The sequence below is a fragment of the Balaenoptera borealis genome, assembly GCF_965194805.1.
Source record: "Balaenoptera borealis genome assembly, chromosome: 19".
NCBI classification, from domain to species: domain Eukaryota; kingdom Metazoa; phylum Chordata; class Mammalia; order Artiodactyla; family Balaenopteridae; genus Balaenoptera; species Balaenoptera borealis.
Window position 1 is genome coordinate 50,860,600 of NC_138878.1, and position 15,880 is coordinate 50,876,479.

The 15,880-nt window shown below is 60.3% G+C and overlaps 1 protein-coding gene across 1 annotated transcript in view; it reads right to left on the reverse strand.

Moving 5' to 3' along the window:
- The window catches only part of SLC7A10 (solute carrier family 7 member 10), a gene marked incomplete at its 3' end in the record, with an annotated part of 16,241 nt that extends 974 nt beyond the window's left edge, over positions 1–15,267 (reverse strand). The window contains exons 1-10 of the mRNA XM_082367171.1: positions 15,014–15,267; positions 5,779–5,983; positions 3,526–3,677; positions 3,139–3,264; positions 2,904–3,057; positions 2,011–2,134; positions 1,825–1,928; positions 1,378–1,474; positions 1,027–1,176; positions 33–408 (exon numbers count right to left, since the gene is read on the reverse strand). Of these exons, the coding sequence (XP_082223297.1) occupies positions 33–408; positions 1,027–1,176; positions 1,378–1,474; positions 1,825–1,928; positions 2,011–2,134; positions 2,904–3,057; positions 3,139–3,264; positions 3,526–3,677; positions 5,779–5,983; positions 15,014–15,164 (1,639 nt within the window). The 5' untranslated portion in view covers positions 15,165–15,267. The remainder of the gene's footprint in view (positions 1–32; positions 409–1,026; positions 1,177–1,377; positions 1,475–1,824; positions 1,929–2,010; positions 2,135–2,903; positions 3,058–3,138; positions 3,265–3,525; positions 3,678–5,778; positions 5,984–15,013) is intronic.
- Between the last annotated feature and the right edge of the window lie 613 nt (positions 15,268–15,880).

The following is a 15,880-nucleotide window of genomic DNA, read 5'->3' on the forward strand; positions in this document are numbered from 1 at the left end:
GACAGGCCGACAGATGGACCCTGGGGTCTGACCCTGTGGGACAGGGGTCCTCAGGGAGCTGCTTCCTCTGCGCATGGGACCTGGACACTTGGGCCAAGCCACGGGGAGACATTTGGTGGTGGTTGGGCCCCTTGTGGCCACCGCAGCCGCCGGGAGACCCCGCTCTAGGGAGAGCCCCCAAGAGGGCTCCATCTCCAGGCCCCGCCCCGTCGGGGAGCTGCCTGGCTCACCTGTGAGTCTGTGCACACACTTTGGTTTGCTTCTCCAGAACACTCCCAGGAAGAAAATGGGCACCCCCGTGAGGATGATGATGACGCCCACCCCGCACACCATGGGCTCCGAGATGAAGCTGAAGACCAGCAGGAACGCCCAGAAGACCAAGTATGCGATGGGGACGAGGAGGTTCACCTGGGGGAGAGCGAGCGGCAGTGCCAATGGCGCAGGACCCCTGGCTCTCCTGCCCCACCACCCCGGGGGTCTGAGGCCCTTTCCCCCCGCTCCTGGGAGCTGAGGCCTGAGGGGCCCCCTTCCGCCAGCAGCCCAACGTGGCCGGCCAGTTGGCCAAATTGTTGAGGGTTTGTCAATTTCAGCGGCTCTGAGCTCCACACAGCGACTGTATGTGGACTTGCCACTCGCACTCGGCTGAAGGTGAATGATTTTTGGGTGTTTCACGTTCCAGGCACTGAGCACTTCTCCAGCTCAAGGATTTATATGCAAACGGGAGGACGTTTCTTTTAGCTCGGTTTTGGGTCTTCTGTTTTCTGTGGGCTCGTGGAATCCTGTGTGACCGTAATGTCTGAGCCTTATTTTCCTGTCCGTGAAGGGGGAGTATTCACAGCACCCACCCCACGGGGCTGCCTTAAGGACTGGATATGCCAGTGCACACAGGGCCCTGAGCAGGGCCCAGCACACGGCAAAGGCTGGCCTCACCATCGCTGCCATCGCCGCCCCTGGTGCCCAAACGGGTAAAGGGGTGGCCCTGACTGCTTCCGGCACGTGGGCTGGCTGGTCCCCTCCGGGCCTCACCTTGATGGGCCTATGGAGTGCCGGCCACCTCCAGCGCAGCACGAGCAGGCCCAGGATGGTGACGCCGTAGCAGAGGTAGTTGATGAAGGACACATAGTTGATCAGCGTGTACGTGTCTCCCACAAGCATGATGACTGCCGTGGCCCCGCCCTGGGAGAGGACTGGGCTGAGGGCTGGCTCCCACCTGCCTCCTGTCAGCCCAGCAGGGGCCCTGGGCCTGCCGACTCGGGCCAGGAGGTCAGCGAGCCCGGCCCTCCCGCCCCCACCAGGGCCAGGCCTCATCCCTGCCATTACCCACACTGCTGCGTGGCCCTGGCTCCCCGCCTCGCGAGCCTGGGTCCCCCAACTTACGCAGACGAGGAGGGCAGGGATAGGGGTGCAGTGTCTGACGTGGATCATGGCCAGCAGGCTGGGCAGGTGCCCCTCTCGGGCTCCAGAGAAGCACAGTCTGGGGGGTGGGGACAGAGGTGGGTGGGAGCCATGAGCCCAGCCTGGGGCCTCGCTGCTGGCCAGATCCCGACCTCAGCTCTAGCCCTGATGGCCCTCTTGAGCTGTCACCTCCGACTCGCTGCTCTGGGCTCCAGCAGCCCCAGTGGGCAGTTCTTCCCCTCATCTAGCCCGCCTCCCTCTTGCTTTCTGTTCCTCGCAATTGGGATCAGACATCTGTTACCGGGGAGTCCCAGCTTCAGGTGGGCCCCACCGGGCAGGACTTCACTTCCTCTGGCCCCCAGCACTGCTCGTGTGCACCAGGGCAGCTGCCTTGCCTCACCTTGACCACCCTCTCCCCAGTCCAGTCACCTGGAGGAGGTGAACAGGTAGCCATTGATCCCTCCGAAAGTGGAAAGTGCCACGGAGACGGGCATGACCCAAGAAAAGTAGCCCAGCAGCTTCTCCCCGAAGGTCTGGGTGGGCACAGAAGAGAGGTGGTGCATGAGGCGGGGCGGGGGCCGGGCAGGAGCCAGGACCAAGTGGGGCCCCACTCACCACGGCCACTGCGTTAGAGGCCAGCAGCTCCTGGGGGGACATGGCAGTGAAGTAGGCGACATTGGTGAAGGTGTACACGAAGGTCACCAGGGGGATGGAGATGAAGATGGCACGAGGTAGGTTCCTGGGGACAGTGGTGCAGTGTGTCAGCATCAGCCCTTGCGGGGCTGGGGGACGGGGCCTCAGGGTGGTGGGGAGTGGCAGGGGACCCAGCAAGGGGAGCAGCTTTGAGCCTCCATCTCCTGGGTCTGCTGGAGGCCTTGGGGCAGCGAAGGGGGCAGCACTGCTGTCTGTCTCCCCCCTAGTCCCCAGCCCAGCCTTGGCACAGGCTGGTGGGAGGAAGGGCAGATGGAGGAGGGGGCCACTCATATCCTGGGGAGGGGGGCGGATCTAATGTCTGCACATGAAAAGGACATTGCATACAGCCAAAATCAGCCTTGAAAATCCTCAAAGCGCCCTTAGAGCTCAGTCCACAGACCAGGGTCCCCTGGGGCTCCCATCAGCCCCAGCTCCAGCTGTAACTGTTCACTGTCAGGGTCCCAGCTGAGCATCAGAGGGAGCCATTGGCTTCATTTTTAGGGACCATGTTGTGTGCACATGTGTAATTTTTGGCCAAATGCAAATAGCTGGATCCATTTACAGCAAGACAATGATACTCAGTGTTTCTGAGGCCCAGCAAGGGGCCGTGACTCATCCACAGCCATACAGAACAGGGTCACGCTGGAACACAGGCGTCCGGCTGCCTTTCCAGAGCCGTTCCCGGTGGGTAGCAGTGTGGTCAGGCAGACGACCAGAGCGGCCAGAGGTGACAGCGGCTCTGTGTGGGGAGGCTGCCTCCCCCCACCCCCCCGACGCCACACCCCTTCCCAGGGCCTGGCCTGAGCCCCACTCACTTCCGAGGGTCCACCAGCTCCTCGGTGACATAGTTGAGGAAGTTCCAGCCGCTGAAGGCAAAGGAGCCCTGGAGGAAGGCCAGGGCCAGGTGACCCACGGACGGCGTCATCCAGAAGTCGAAGGCGTTGCTGGGCCTCAGCTCCTCGAAGTGTCCTGGGGGTCCGGAGGTCAAGGGTCAGCGTCGTCTCCCTGGCCCTGTGCCCAGCACCCCCCCTCCCCACAGCCCGGCCCTACCTTGGAAGATCTGGACAAAGCCCACGCCAATGATGAGCGAGAGGGCCAGCAGCTTCCCGCCGGTGAACACGTCCTGGATGCGCGTGGCCCAGCGCACGCTCGAGCTGTTCACCCACGTCAGGAGCACTGAGGAGGAAGGGCGGGTGGCTGGGTGGGCAGGCACCCGAGGCCAAGCCCCCTCGAGGTGGGCCACAGCCAAGTCCAGCCCGGGCTGCAGGAGGGCGGTGTCCCCTGCAGCAGCTGGAGTGCCAGAAGCCCGGCCCCTGAGGCCGACTTCACGGGGACTGACAGCTGGAGGGACCTCCCCCCAAAGTCCCCCCACCGGGGCAGGGAGCAGGGTGGGCCCTGGGGACAGAGGCCCAGCCCGGCCCCACGGTGGACACTCACTAAGGCAGGCCATGGAGAGCGCACGGGAAGCAGCGGCCGGGGGGATGCAGTTGGGGAACACGGGCTGCAGCACGTAGTTGGAGAAGGTCATGGAGATGACGGCCAGGCTGGTGGGGTACATGATGAGGACGGCGCTCCAGAGCAGCAGGAAGCTGGAAGGAGTGAGGGCCCCAGTGGCTCAGGCCTCCCGGCACCCTCCCAGCCAAGCGGGCCCAGATGTGTGGAGCGGGGCTGCACCCTGGGCCCCGGCACCCAGGGCTGCTGTGGGGGCCAGATACCAGCTTTGGTCCAGGGAGGCAGGGCCAACCTTGTCGAGGTCTCTGCTCTATTTATGAACTGTTTCAACAGAGACAGTGTTCAGCACAAACAGCTACGGGCTGCCCTCGGGCAGGTGTGGAGAGAGGCTCGGGAACCAAGCGCTTTTCTAATGGCCACCTAGTCCCCGGTCGCAGGCTGTTCCTGAGCTGGGGTGGGCTGTCCCGGGACCTCCAGTCACAGCTCCAGCTGTAGTTCTCAGCAGAGCCTTGTGGCTGCAGGTGGCCGACTCTGAGCTGTGATCCCCGAGGGACCGGACCTTGCAAAGACCCCTGGCTGGGGTGACAGGGATTTATATCCCATCTGCCAGAATCTCACCTCCGCAGGGTGCCCACGTGGGAGTGAGGCTCGACCTGTTCCTGGGGGCTCTGCCTGCACCCAGGGGAGTGCCTGTCCGTGGGGGTGGTCCTAGTCCCCTGTCCGTCCCACCTTGAGGGTAGGGATTGCCTCATCCAGGGACACCAAGTCCAGTGGCTTCCTCTTGGTCCTCACCTTTGCTCTGTAGACCTGCTTCCTTACCTCTTGCTTTGCACCACCTCTCCCCCTTTGGCTTCTGGGACATCCTAGCTCCGTGACCCTCCTCCCATACTGGGTGCTCCCCTCTGCCCACCCTCGATGCTGGGTGCCCTTGGGGTGGGTCTCGGGCCCTCCTCTCCCTCCCATCTTCTTGAGTATTCCGCCACACAGCAAAATTCTTCTGCTTTCTCGGGTCCCAGGCCCCTTTGAGGACCCTCTCCCCAGAGGAGAACACCAGGGCCCCATCCTCCACTGCCCTGTTGAAGGCCCCTGACCACATCCCTCAGAACCAAACTTTAAATATTTCAGCCTAGACCTTTCCTCTGTGCTCCAGATCTGCCACCCAAGGCCTGATTCAGCGTCTCCCCAGACATGCCACAGACCCCACCTGTGTGGCAAACCCCAACCTAAAATCTCCCTCTCCCCATCCCAGGAACCACCATCTATGGAGTCTCTCCAAGCCTCTCCTTCATGCCACAGTGGCCACCATGTCCTCCCAATTTAGACTCCTATATGGTTCTGGAATCTTCCTGTACCTTTGTTCTGGCCCTCAGCATGGCTCAGCTGGATAGCTGCAATACCTTTGATGGCCCTCCACCTACAGGCTGCCCCGTCCCAGACAAGCCCCGTCGTCTACGATGGACCTGACCTTGCCTGTGGCCATGGCAGACAGACGGAGCTCGCCCAGGCCACCACCCTCTGTATGTGCTACCCCTCCTCACTGGTCGGCCAACAAAACCCCACCCTTCCTCCAAGCCTTGGCACAAATGTGGTTTTTACTGGGAGTCTTCTCTGGGTGGTGGGCACCCTGTTCTCTTGGCTGCTGGGCTGCAGCCTCTCACATATCTTCAAAGCAAGGCTCCTCCTGGTCTTAATCACATTTGAAGGATTATTTCCCTTCCGTACCGTAAGCAACTTGAGGCCCGGGATGGATCTTTTTATCATTGCGTCCTGGCCCTCAGCACACAGTAGGTGCTCAGCTAATGTTCACGGTGAATAAAGGAACATCGGGAGCTATTTAAAGGGGCCCTCTTGCAGGGTGTTGATAGGACTATCATGCCCTCCATCCTGCATTTAGTTTACTAACATCAAGGTGTCCCTGACTGGATGTTGGCATGATCTAGAGGTTTCCATAGTAAGGTCCTCCCCACCCATAAGCACCTGGGTGGGGAGTGGGGCTTAGAGGAGCTCTATTTAAAAGGAAGAACAGAGAGGTCAAGGGGCCAGCTGGAGTGCGGTGGGCATTGGTCCCGCCCACCCTGGCCTTAGAAGGCTGCCCAACACCTCCCCGTCCCTCCATCCACTCCCATGACCTCCCTGCGATGTGAGAAGCAGAAGAGGACACCGGGGTCCTGGGCCCGGCTGGTCATCCACGCTGGAGAGGCTGTCCCCACCCCACAGCTGCTGGTGCCCCACACTCACCCAGCCAGGCCCCCGAAGATCTCGGTGACATAGGCGTAGTCCCCACCAGACTTGGGGATGGCGACTCCCAGCTCCGCGTAGCAGAGTGAGCCCAAGGCAGTGATGCCCCCACCCAGGACCCAGACGAAGAGGGCCAGACCCACGGAGCCACAGTGCTCCAGGACCCCCTTGGGGGAGATGAAGATGCCCGAGCCGATGATGTTTCCTGTGGGGGGGAAGAGGTGGGGAGGCATCAGGTCTGGGAGCCCCCAGCAGGGCAGCCTCTCTGTGCAGCTCCAGATGCTGCAGTGAGGAGGGGAGCCCGGGCTGCTCCCTCAAGGAGGAGGGTGGGTCTGGAGGCATGTGGATGCCATGGGTCCCTCAAACCCTGCAAGTCCCACTCTGGCCACCTCATCTCCCCTCCCCAGCCCCTGGCATGGGGAGTGGCACTTTGTCCAGACAGGCTCCCCTGCCAGAGATGGGTCCTGTTCCGAGCTCCTCTGCCCCCAACTAACAACCATGAGGTGGGGCAAGCACAAGCAGTGGCAGAGTGGCAGACGCTCCTGTGCATCCCCACAGGGCCCAGGCCCAGCCCCTCGCCCCTGGCCAAGGCCTCCAGGCTTGTCAGCCTCCAGCCACCTGGCTTCCTCCCAACCTGGCCAGAGCTGTCCACCTAAAGCAAGACCTTGACCATGATACTCTCTTGCCACCTTCCTATTGGCCGAAATCCAAACTCATGGAGTGGCTTGGGGACTGGCACCTCCTCCATGAAGCCCTCGTTGACCACACTGGTAAGGCTCCTCCTCCCACTTCACAGCCCCAGACCCTGCTCCGTACTTTATTTCTTTATCTTCCATCTCCTCTTTCCCTATTAGATAGCCCTTTGCCTGCTGGGCTCCTCCCTGACCTAGGACCCATGCTGTGGACACAGACTCGGAAGAGACCTCGTTTCCTGGCATTGTTAAAATGTTTCAGGTCCTGGGCAAGGGTCAGTGGGGTGAGGGAGAGGAGCTGGTGCATTTTCAGGGCTGGGGGTTGCTTAGCAGCCATCGCGGAAGGGATGGGGTGGATGATGGCAGGCTGGCAGGACTCAGTTGGCTCAGCCTGGGGTATGGACACAGATGCCTCTCCCTTGGGAACAGCCCACTGGTTGCAAACAGGGGTCACTGCTCTAATCCTAGGACTACAGTGGGAAACTCTGGCTGGGGCTCAGGAGGCCGGGAACCTCTCCCCACTCATGTCACCTCTTGAGTCCCATCTATACAATGGGACTGTTGTGAGGATTCAGCGAGGTACTGTACGGGAAGCCTCAGCTCATTTCACAGCTGTATCCAGATGTCCTTTGCATCTTTGCGTGATTCTGTGTGTACCGTCTGCGACCTCACCTGGGGCCTCCAGCACACAGTTGGTGCTCAATACACATCTGTTGAGCAGACTACAGGATGAGTGAATGGCCTGATGCCCAAAGTGGCACCAATGCCACTGAAGGACTGACCTCCTCCTCTGTGAAGTGGGGGGCAGCAGTCTCCACTCGGCCCTCCCAGAAGGGGACTGTGGCAGGAGCAGAGGGGGAGGCTAGCTTCCAAGGCTTGGGTGCCAGTGGAATCTGCCAGGTCATGGGTCACAGAAGGCCTGGCCTGCCCCTGGGCTGAGTCTGAGTTTTGCAAGTATGGGCACTGTGGGGCACTCATGGGGTCTGGGAGCAGAACAATGGGAAATGCTCAGAGGGCCAAGCTGGGGGCTGCAGAGCAGGTTCCCAGGATGAGCAAAACGCTGAGTGCCCACTTAGTCCTGAGCTCCCTGGCAGTTAGGGCAAAGTGGGCAATGTTCTGCGTTACCCGGGTCTCATCATCCGTGCAAATGAATCAGGTCACATCACTGGTGATTTGGACTAGGGCCTGCCCAAGAGGAAATAATCCCAGAACCCACAGGCCACATGAAGAAAAAAGCAACACTGCTGGGACCCGGGGCTCAGCCCCTCCACGAGATGGCCCCACCTGCTGGGGCCCTGGGGGGGAGCACAGGTCCATCAGGGCAGACCCTGCCTGCTCCACCTGCCAGGCCCACAGGCGGGTCTGGACGAGGACACAGCTGGGGCCGCCCATCTGCATGCGTTCCCTGTCCACAGTCCTACCCCACCCCCACCCGGCCGGCACAGATTTCCAGTCTGGACGGCCACGACGCCCCACTTGGTTTTCTAGTCACGTCCCAGGAGCCCTAAATACATCCAGATAAGGAGGAAAGAATTCCTGTCTCCCAGCCCCAGAGGTAAGCTGTGCCCTCAGCTCGCTTCCAGGGAGAGAGGGGCCGCTTCCTTCATCTCCCACGGGGCCCAGGGCCTGGGTGGGCTATTAGGCTTCTAAAGAGCCTTTGCGTTTGCTCTATCCGGCAGTAGAGCCTCTGTTCTCAGGACCTGGTGGAGTGGGATTTGCCAAAAGCCAGGGAGGTTGGAAGCCAGTGGGGGCTGGGTGGCCTTGGAAGGAGCTGGGTGCATCCAGGGCCCTGAGCCACCCACCCCGTGGGGACGCCCACCACCGTACACAACTCAGCCTGATGGGGCCTCGCGAGTGTAGCCCTCGGGGAAGCCACACCTGGCACCTGTCCTCCAAGGCTGGGATTTGAAAGGGACACATCACTCGTCTGTGCCCAGCGGCTGAAGACTCGGGGGATGGGCCGGGGGTGAGGACTGCTATTGTTTTAGACACATGGCCGCAAGCTACAGTGCAGGACTTCTCCCCACGTGGCTCAAAGGAACACATGTGCCAGCAGGTGTCTCTGAGCTCTCTGGGGGCCTCTTCCTCTGGGCCTGGACAGCCTCCAGCACCTGCCTCAGGTTTGTGCTGGAAGGTGGCAGAAAACCCCATCGAGGTCCACTGGCTGCTCTTGGCACCATGTGGGCTGGACGGGGCTCTGCAAGGAGCAAGAGGGGCGGTAGGCTTGGGTGAGGGGCAGAGGGCCGGGAGGAGGAGGGACGCTGCTGAGGACGGGCGTGGGCGTCTCCAGCACTGAATGATTTCAGGAGGTGTGGAGAAGGGACCGTGGGGCTGTAAGGCAGTGCTGCAGAGGAATCTGCCCATGCCTCCTGGTGGTGGGTCCAGGCCTCCCTTCCCAGCCCTCACGTTCAGGTCCAGCAGAATCAGCTCTGCCCGACTGGGTGAACTGCAGTGGACAAGCCCAGCCCTTGGGGCATCCTGCTCTGGAGGAAGAGGAGGAGGGGCAGGCACCACAGACTGTGGGATGGGCCGGGAGATGTTGCTGAGCACCTGGTCAGGTGTCTGATTGACGGCAGGGGATTGACGGCAGGCTGGAGAAATGTGGGTTCCGAGACCTCCGTGTTCCCGTCCACCCAGTGGGACGGCTGCTCTGTGGTCCCCGCAGGTCCTTGGCAGGGCCAGAGCTCCCAGGAAGGTGGGTGAGGATGTGAGTCCCTCAACTAGGGGGCCCCCCTCCAGTCTCCTCCCGCCCCTCTTCCCTCAGGCCAAGCTGGGTGGTTTTTATCACATTAAGATGTGTGGCCTGATGGGGCTTACCCGGTCCGTGAAGGAACGAAGAAAGAGCCATTGTTCCCCCGGCTGCAGCGGTGAGTGCTGACCTATTTCTGGGAGGCATGAGCCGACCACGGAGGTCACAGGGGTGGACTGCGGAGGTCGTGTGGGTGGAAGGGGCCAGCTGCCCTCGGTGTGTGTGTGGGGAATGTGCAGAGTCGGATTTGGGGGAGGGGCCAGGGAGGTCCTGTCAGGCTGCTGGCACCACCCCTCATCCCTAGAACACTTTCAGGAGTCTGTTGTGTGACCTCAGGCCCGTGCTGCTCCCTGGGCCTCAGTTTCCCCTTGTGCCAGGAAGGGCCACTGGGCTAGGGGGCAGCAGAGGGCTGGTGCAACACTGACTTTGGCTGAGGCACTGCTGGGCAGGAGGGACGCGTCCTGCACATCTGCACGGGGCCCGAGGAAACACAGTTTCTGCTTGGGGCCCTCTGTCCCGCATTGTGGCAGGTCTCTCCCCAGCTCACTGGCTTCCCAGAAGCAACACCACCCCCAGTAAGCCCTCCCTGATCTCCCATCCTGATTCCTATAACCTGGCCCCTGCTCCTCTCCCATGGTACCCGGAGTATGGCCAGGAAGTGACTCCTTTATTTGCCATCCTGGGTGGACTCTGCATTCCCAGAGGGCAGGGTCTGTGCCCTGGCCTGTTGAGATGAGAAGTCCAAGCCCCCTAGAAGGACAGGGAGCCCCCGGGACCTAGGTCCCCTTACACGCGTCTGGCCTATGCCTGCCTCTTCAGCGAGCAGGGCCATGGCGGGGCCTCCTCCTGCCACGCTGGCCTGCTGGCCTGGCAGAGAGTAGCTCAGAGCTCCTGGGCCTGATCAGGGGCTGGCCATGGGCCAGGCCTCCTTCTCTTGCCCTGGGCAATGCGTCCCAGCACCTCCCTGTTAGGATGTGACCCATGAGGGCTCTGGGGAAGAGCTCCAAATCCCCGCTGGTAAGTCCCAAGGCCCCTGAGGCCATGGGCAGGGCCAATTACTAGTTGAGAACCCCTACATCTGGGTTCGAATCCCAGATCCCTCATGGCGGGAGGCTGTGGACAAGGTACTTCACTCTCCGAACCTTCTTATCTGTAAGATGGGGAGACGAGGCAGTGATGTGGGTCTGTTCCCACACTGCCTGCTACATCACAGGCCCCAGGAAGTGCTTATGGGTCTCACTATAGTCATCTACCTTGGAGACACCCCAGGCCACCCAAGCTGGCCTTTGGATCTGAACCCTATGGGACCTCAACACCCTGGGGTCAGCGGCCAGAGCTCTGCTTTGGGGGCCCTGCTATTGCTCTGGGTGAAGCCTGTGACTCCCAGCACAGTGTCCTTATGGTGAGCATGGCAGGCCCCCCTCTAGGGGGACAGCAGTGCCCGCTGAGGTGTTGGCAGAACTCCAGGGAGGTGAGTGGGGACGTTTCCAGGGCATGCCTGGAATTGCCAATTGGTCAGCGTGCGCCTCCGGCCTAACCCACTTTCCTTTCGAGAGAGGGATGACCAGGAGTGTGGAACTCTCTCCCCGGGACCTGCTCATCTCACAGTCTTCCCAGGTCAATTAATGGCAAACCATGCTCCCAGCTGCTCAGGCCCCAACCTGCTGTCACCCAGACTCCACTCTGCTATACCTTGTGTCCAGTTCAACACATTTGGCTCAATCTTCCAAACACACCTAGGACTGAACCTCCTCTCAGCACCACCACTGCTGCCACCCTGCTCTGAACCACCATCATCTCTTACCCAGGTGACTCAAGTACCCTCCCGACTGGGCTTCCAGCTTCTGCCTCTTCTGCCCACAGCCTCTTCTCCACAGTAAGCCCCAGGCCATGCCATGCCCTGCCGTGCCACCACATCCCATCCCACCCCACGCCATCCCATCCCATCCCATCCCATCTCATCCCACCCCATGCCATCCCATCCCAACACATCCCATCCCATCCCACACCACGCCATCCCATCCCATCCTACCCCATGCCATCCCATGCCATCCCTCTTCTGCCCAAAGCCCTGACAAAGAGAAAAAGGCAAAGTCTTTACTGTGGCTGCAAGGCCTACACAGACTGCACTCCATCTCACTCCTGACTCATCTCCTACCTACAATCCTCCCTCCTTCATTTTCTCATCTTAGCACTTATCATTACCCTGGCAGCTAAACATTCAGCTTGTTTATCTTGCTTGCTCTTTGACTTCCATGCTGGAACGTCAGCTCCTGGAGGACAGGGATTTTGTCCGTCTTGTTCCCTGTTGTGTCTCCAGCACCTAGAACAGTACCCAGCACTGTCCAGTACCTAACTGTTGAATAGATGAATGAGCGTGACCAGAGCTAGCAGGCCCCATCCGTGTAGCCAGAGCTGCTTCAGCCCCCAACGGTGTCTTAGAGCACACCAAGGGCATCTGACCCTGGGCTGGTTGCAGCCTCAGGTCCCCAGTTTCCTCATCTGTAAATTGGGGCTATGGTGAGGTACAGCCAGCCTCCTGTGTGGTTTTATGTCCCCTCAGGGTCCTGGGGAGGATGGGTTGGGGTTCTGGAGAGGGCTATCCTCTGAGCAGCCCAGCACCTCCAGCCCCAGAGACAACGGAGGGACCTGGCCATGGCTGGATGAGTAGAGATTGGCTCCTAAGGAGACAGGGTTCATGAAGGGGGTCCCTGAGTCCTAGAACATACTAGAGCCTGATTCACAAACATGGGCTGGATATTTAAGTCAAAGGGAGAGAGCGAAGGACAGGACAGTCTGGTCAGCAGACCTGGCTGATTCCCACTCTGCTGAACCCGGGCACGACCCTTCCTTGGGTGTGGATGGGGAGGGAGCTGGTTGTGGTCCCTGAGTCAGGACAAGAGACCCTGTACATACAGCCCTGGGTGGGGGTGGGGGAGTCAGAGGCTATTTCTCTGTCCACCTGTTTGTTCACCTACCCATAGTAGAGTGGGGAGCTCACTAAATCCTGGTTGGATGAGCTCCCAGCTCAATCCTCAACCTTCCCCCATCATGGGCTCTGCATCTGGCCCCAATTTTGCCCTGCACCAGAGCAGTGTGAAGAAGGGCACTGGATTGGGAGAAGAGTCCAATTCTGGTTCCAAATTCCGAGTCCACCACTTGCAGCATTGTCATCTAACTTCCAACCTCAGTTTCTACATCTGTAAAATGGGTATAAAAATTCCCATCTTGCAAGGCAGGCAATCAAATGAGATAAAGGGAGAACATGTTTTCATAATGTAGTAAGGTGTGTTTTTCTGAATAGGTATTGGATGTGGTGATGTCTTGCACAGTCCCCGCCCCAGAAGGCTCTTTTTCCTCCAGGCTGGCCCGTTCCCCTCCAGTTGTGCTTGCTGCAGCCAGCAGGTGCTGTCCTAAACACATTTTAAGTGGAGTCTTGTTCTAGCCCAAAGCCCTTTTATGTCATTCCATTCCTACTCCTCAGCCTGGGGCAGGAGTTACAAGGGGAGAGAATTATCGGATCTTCTGGGAGGATCTATTTGGAAGTTTTGGAGATAATAAGCTGCTATCAAACAAGAAAGATTATGGAGGAAGCTATAAAGTTTTCAAGACTTTTAAGGCTAAACTATGACACTCAGCAGACATTTTTTACTTTGACCAGGCTCCCCAGGGCAGGAAAGTGGGGAAAGATGTGGGAGTCCGGGCTCCTGGAACAGTGAAAGGGCAGGAAGTGGGGGCTTTCAGGGCATCAGGCTGGGGAGGGCAGTGCAGCGATTCAGCCCACCCCTGCCTCCTCTGTCATCTGCCACCTTCTGGACCAGGTCCATCTTCCCCTTGTCTGTCTCCTGCCCAGCCCAGCCTCCTGCCTGCTGAAACCCCTCAAGGCTCCCCAAGCAGGCTTGTAGGACCACCTCTGAGTGTCCTGGGCTGAAGTCAGGTCATCTGGGTTCTGTTCCTGAGTCTGCCACTCTTGGCTAAGTCACTCCTAACCCCAGCTCAGTCCTCAAGGCCTGAAGCCAAGGCGGCAGTGGACCTGGAACAGCAAAAATGGTATGAAAAGTGGGGGAGCTGTAAGGGCAGAGCTGCGCTGCACAGAAAAATTCTTGCAGAATTAGCCTCATCCACTCCCACCATCACCACCAGGGCCCTCTTCTTTTGAGGAGAGAGGAGCCAGCAGCCTCTGCCTGACCTAAGGGGGATGGGATGTGGGGAGGAGGAAGAGTAGGAATACAGCTCGAGGGTGCTGGGTTTAGCTGAGGCAGCCCAGCAAGTACCACGTCTCTCCCTGCACCTGCCCGGCACTGTAGCTGGCTCCAGACACAGTCAGCCTCTTGACCCCAAGGCCCACCCATGATGTATGGACTTCCTCTTCCTGAGGGCACAGCTCCTGGAGAGGGTGTGGGCCAGGGCAAAGCTCTAACCAGTACCCTGGCCAAATCCCTGGAACCAGCCCTTCCTCCCAGCAGTCAAGCAGGAGCACTCTTGGCCAAGAAGGTCTCTGGACCAGATCGGGACCAGCTCCTAGAAGACACCTTTCCAGGTGCAAGTGGGTGAGACAGAGAGGTACCTGCACAGGCGCTGTGTGCTGGGGCAATTCTCAGTTCGAGTGCAGGGGATGACCAAGAGCTAGACCCCAACCTTGGCCCAGGAGCTCCCAGTGTGGGGGCAGAGGAGGAGGAGGTGAAGACACCAGTCTGCCCTCCTGAGCCCCCAACTTTTTCCATCTCCAAGGGTCTGAGGATGGGTGGGCAGTGAATGCACAAGCAGCACCCACTGGCTGGGGAGGGGAAGACTGGGCAGTTGGTAAAGTGAGAGCGGTCAAGACCCTTGCCATTCATCCTTCCAGCCTGTGTCTCCTGGGACACAGGAGATGGAACAGACTTCTCCCACGAGGGTCTCTGAGGCACCTGGTGTGGATACAGGCACAGGTCTGGGTTAGCCAGTTCCTGAGGCATCCGTGTTCTTGACTTGGGACAGAAGGCGGAAAACCCCACCACCGTTCTCACTGTGCCCTGAGCCCTCTGCCTACCCAGAAGTCCCCAAATGGGGGCAGGATGCACAGACTCATTCTCAGGTGGGGAAGCTGGGCTAGAGAGTGAGAGGATGCAAATGGGATCCCAGCCCAGGAAGCAGTTGGCCTTTCGAAGGCTGGGTCTGCCCACCCCAACTGGGCCTCCCCCGGTCACTGGCTGCTCCTCCCCCTCCACCAGGGTCCTGCTGCAGAATTCTGCACTAATTGTATACTCCGAACCGATTCCCCTCTGGGCTGGCTCTCCCTGTCCAGGCTACCCACAGTCCTTCCTGCTTGCGAAGAATAAATCACTCACACTGCCCGGCACCTGGACCCTGCACACAGTAGGAACTCAGTTTAAGCCACAAGACCCAGAACTTGGGGCCTTAGCGGGGGTCAGCTTACCGAGTTCCCACACTTGCAAGACTCCTGCACTCAAGGCAGGACCACAGCCATCTCCATGCTATAGACGAGAAGACTGAGGGCAACTGCCTTGTGGAAGTCCATGGCGAAGTAAAGGCAGGAGGAGGATTCCAGCTGTGGATGGGACCTGCACCTCCTTCAAGCGCAAAAATTCGGGGCACTTGGGGAGGTGGAAACAAGAAGCCCTGTGGCTGCTGTGTGAGGGGAGACACCGCAGGTGCCCCGGGCGGGCATCCCCTCATCCACGTTCCACCGTCTCAGACCGGTAGGCGCGCCCGGAGAGGGGTGCTCCTTGCTCCGAACCGCCGTGAGCCTTAGGCCCTACCGCCCCAGGCACCCGCCCGCCCCGCGCCCGCTCACCGATGATGATGGTGCAGGCGCTCACCAGCCCGATCTCCTTCTTGAGCGCCACCCGCTCCGAGGCGCCGGGCCCGGGGCCCGGGCCGGGGGAGGGCGAGGGAGCAGGGCCCGGGTTCCCGCGCCCGCTCGGCTGCTGCGTGTGGCCGGCCATGTCGCTGTCCCGCCTCGTCCCAGCTCCCTGCGCTGCCCCGTCTGTCCGACCAGCCGCCAGTCAGTCCGTCCGTCCGGCTGTCGGTGCGCGCCTCTCTCGCAGCCCGGACAGCGCCCACAGGCGGGCGCATGCGCTGGCGCGGGGCCCTGGCCCCGAGCCCCGGCCCGCGGGGACCAGGGAGGGGCGGAAGGAGGACCGGCCAGCAGCCCCCTCCCCCACCTTCCTTAAAGGGAACTCCCCCCGTGGCCCCCACCCTCCCAACGCGGGCCTAGAAGGAAGGAGAGGATTTGGGGCAGACCTAGGAAGAACTTCCTGGACCCAAGAAGGCCTAGGAAGAAGGCTTGGGGTGGGGGCGGGGGAGCAGGGCTCAAAGGCAGGACTCTCCCTGCCCTCAAGGAGACTGAGGAAGCTGGCAAAAATAATAGCCGTCTGTGTATTGAGACCTGCTGTGCGCCAGAGCTGCCATACTCCTTAAATCCTGGCACGGACCCCTAGAGTGTGTGTACGGGCAGAGGGGTGGAGATTGGGCTCACTCTACAGGGGAAAGCTGAGGCCCCGGGATAGTAAGGAAGGTCACAGAGCAAGTGGCAAGGCCGAAGTGCAAACCCTTTCTGATGCCTCCTTGGCTTCCAGACGTTGATGGGGGTGTGTGAGGTATAGCTCTCGGAGGGGTGGGGGCTTTGTCCAGGATCCCCTGGGGTCAGGAGACCCTAAGC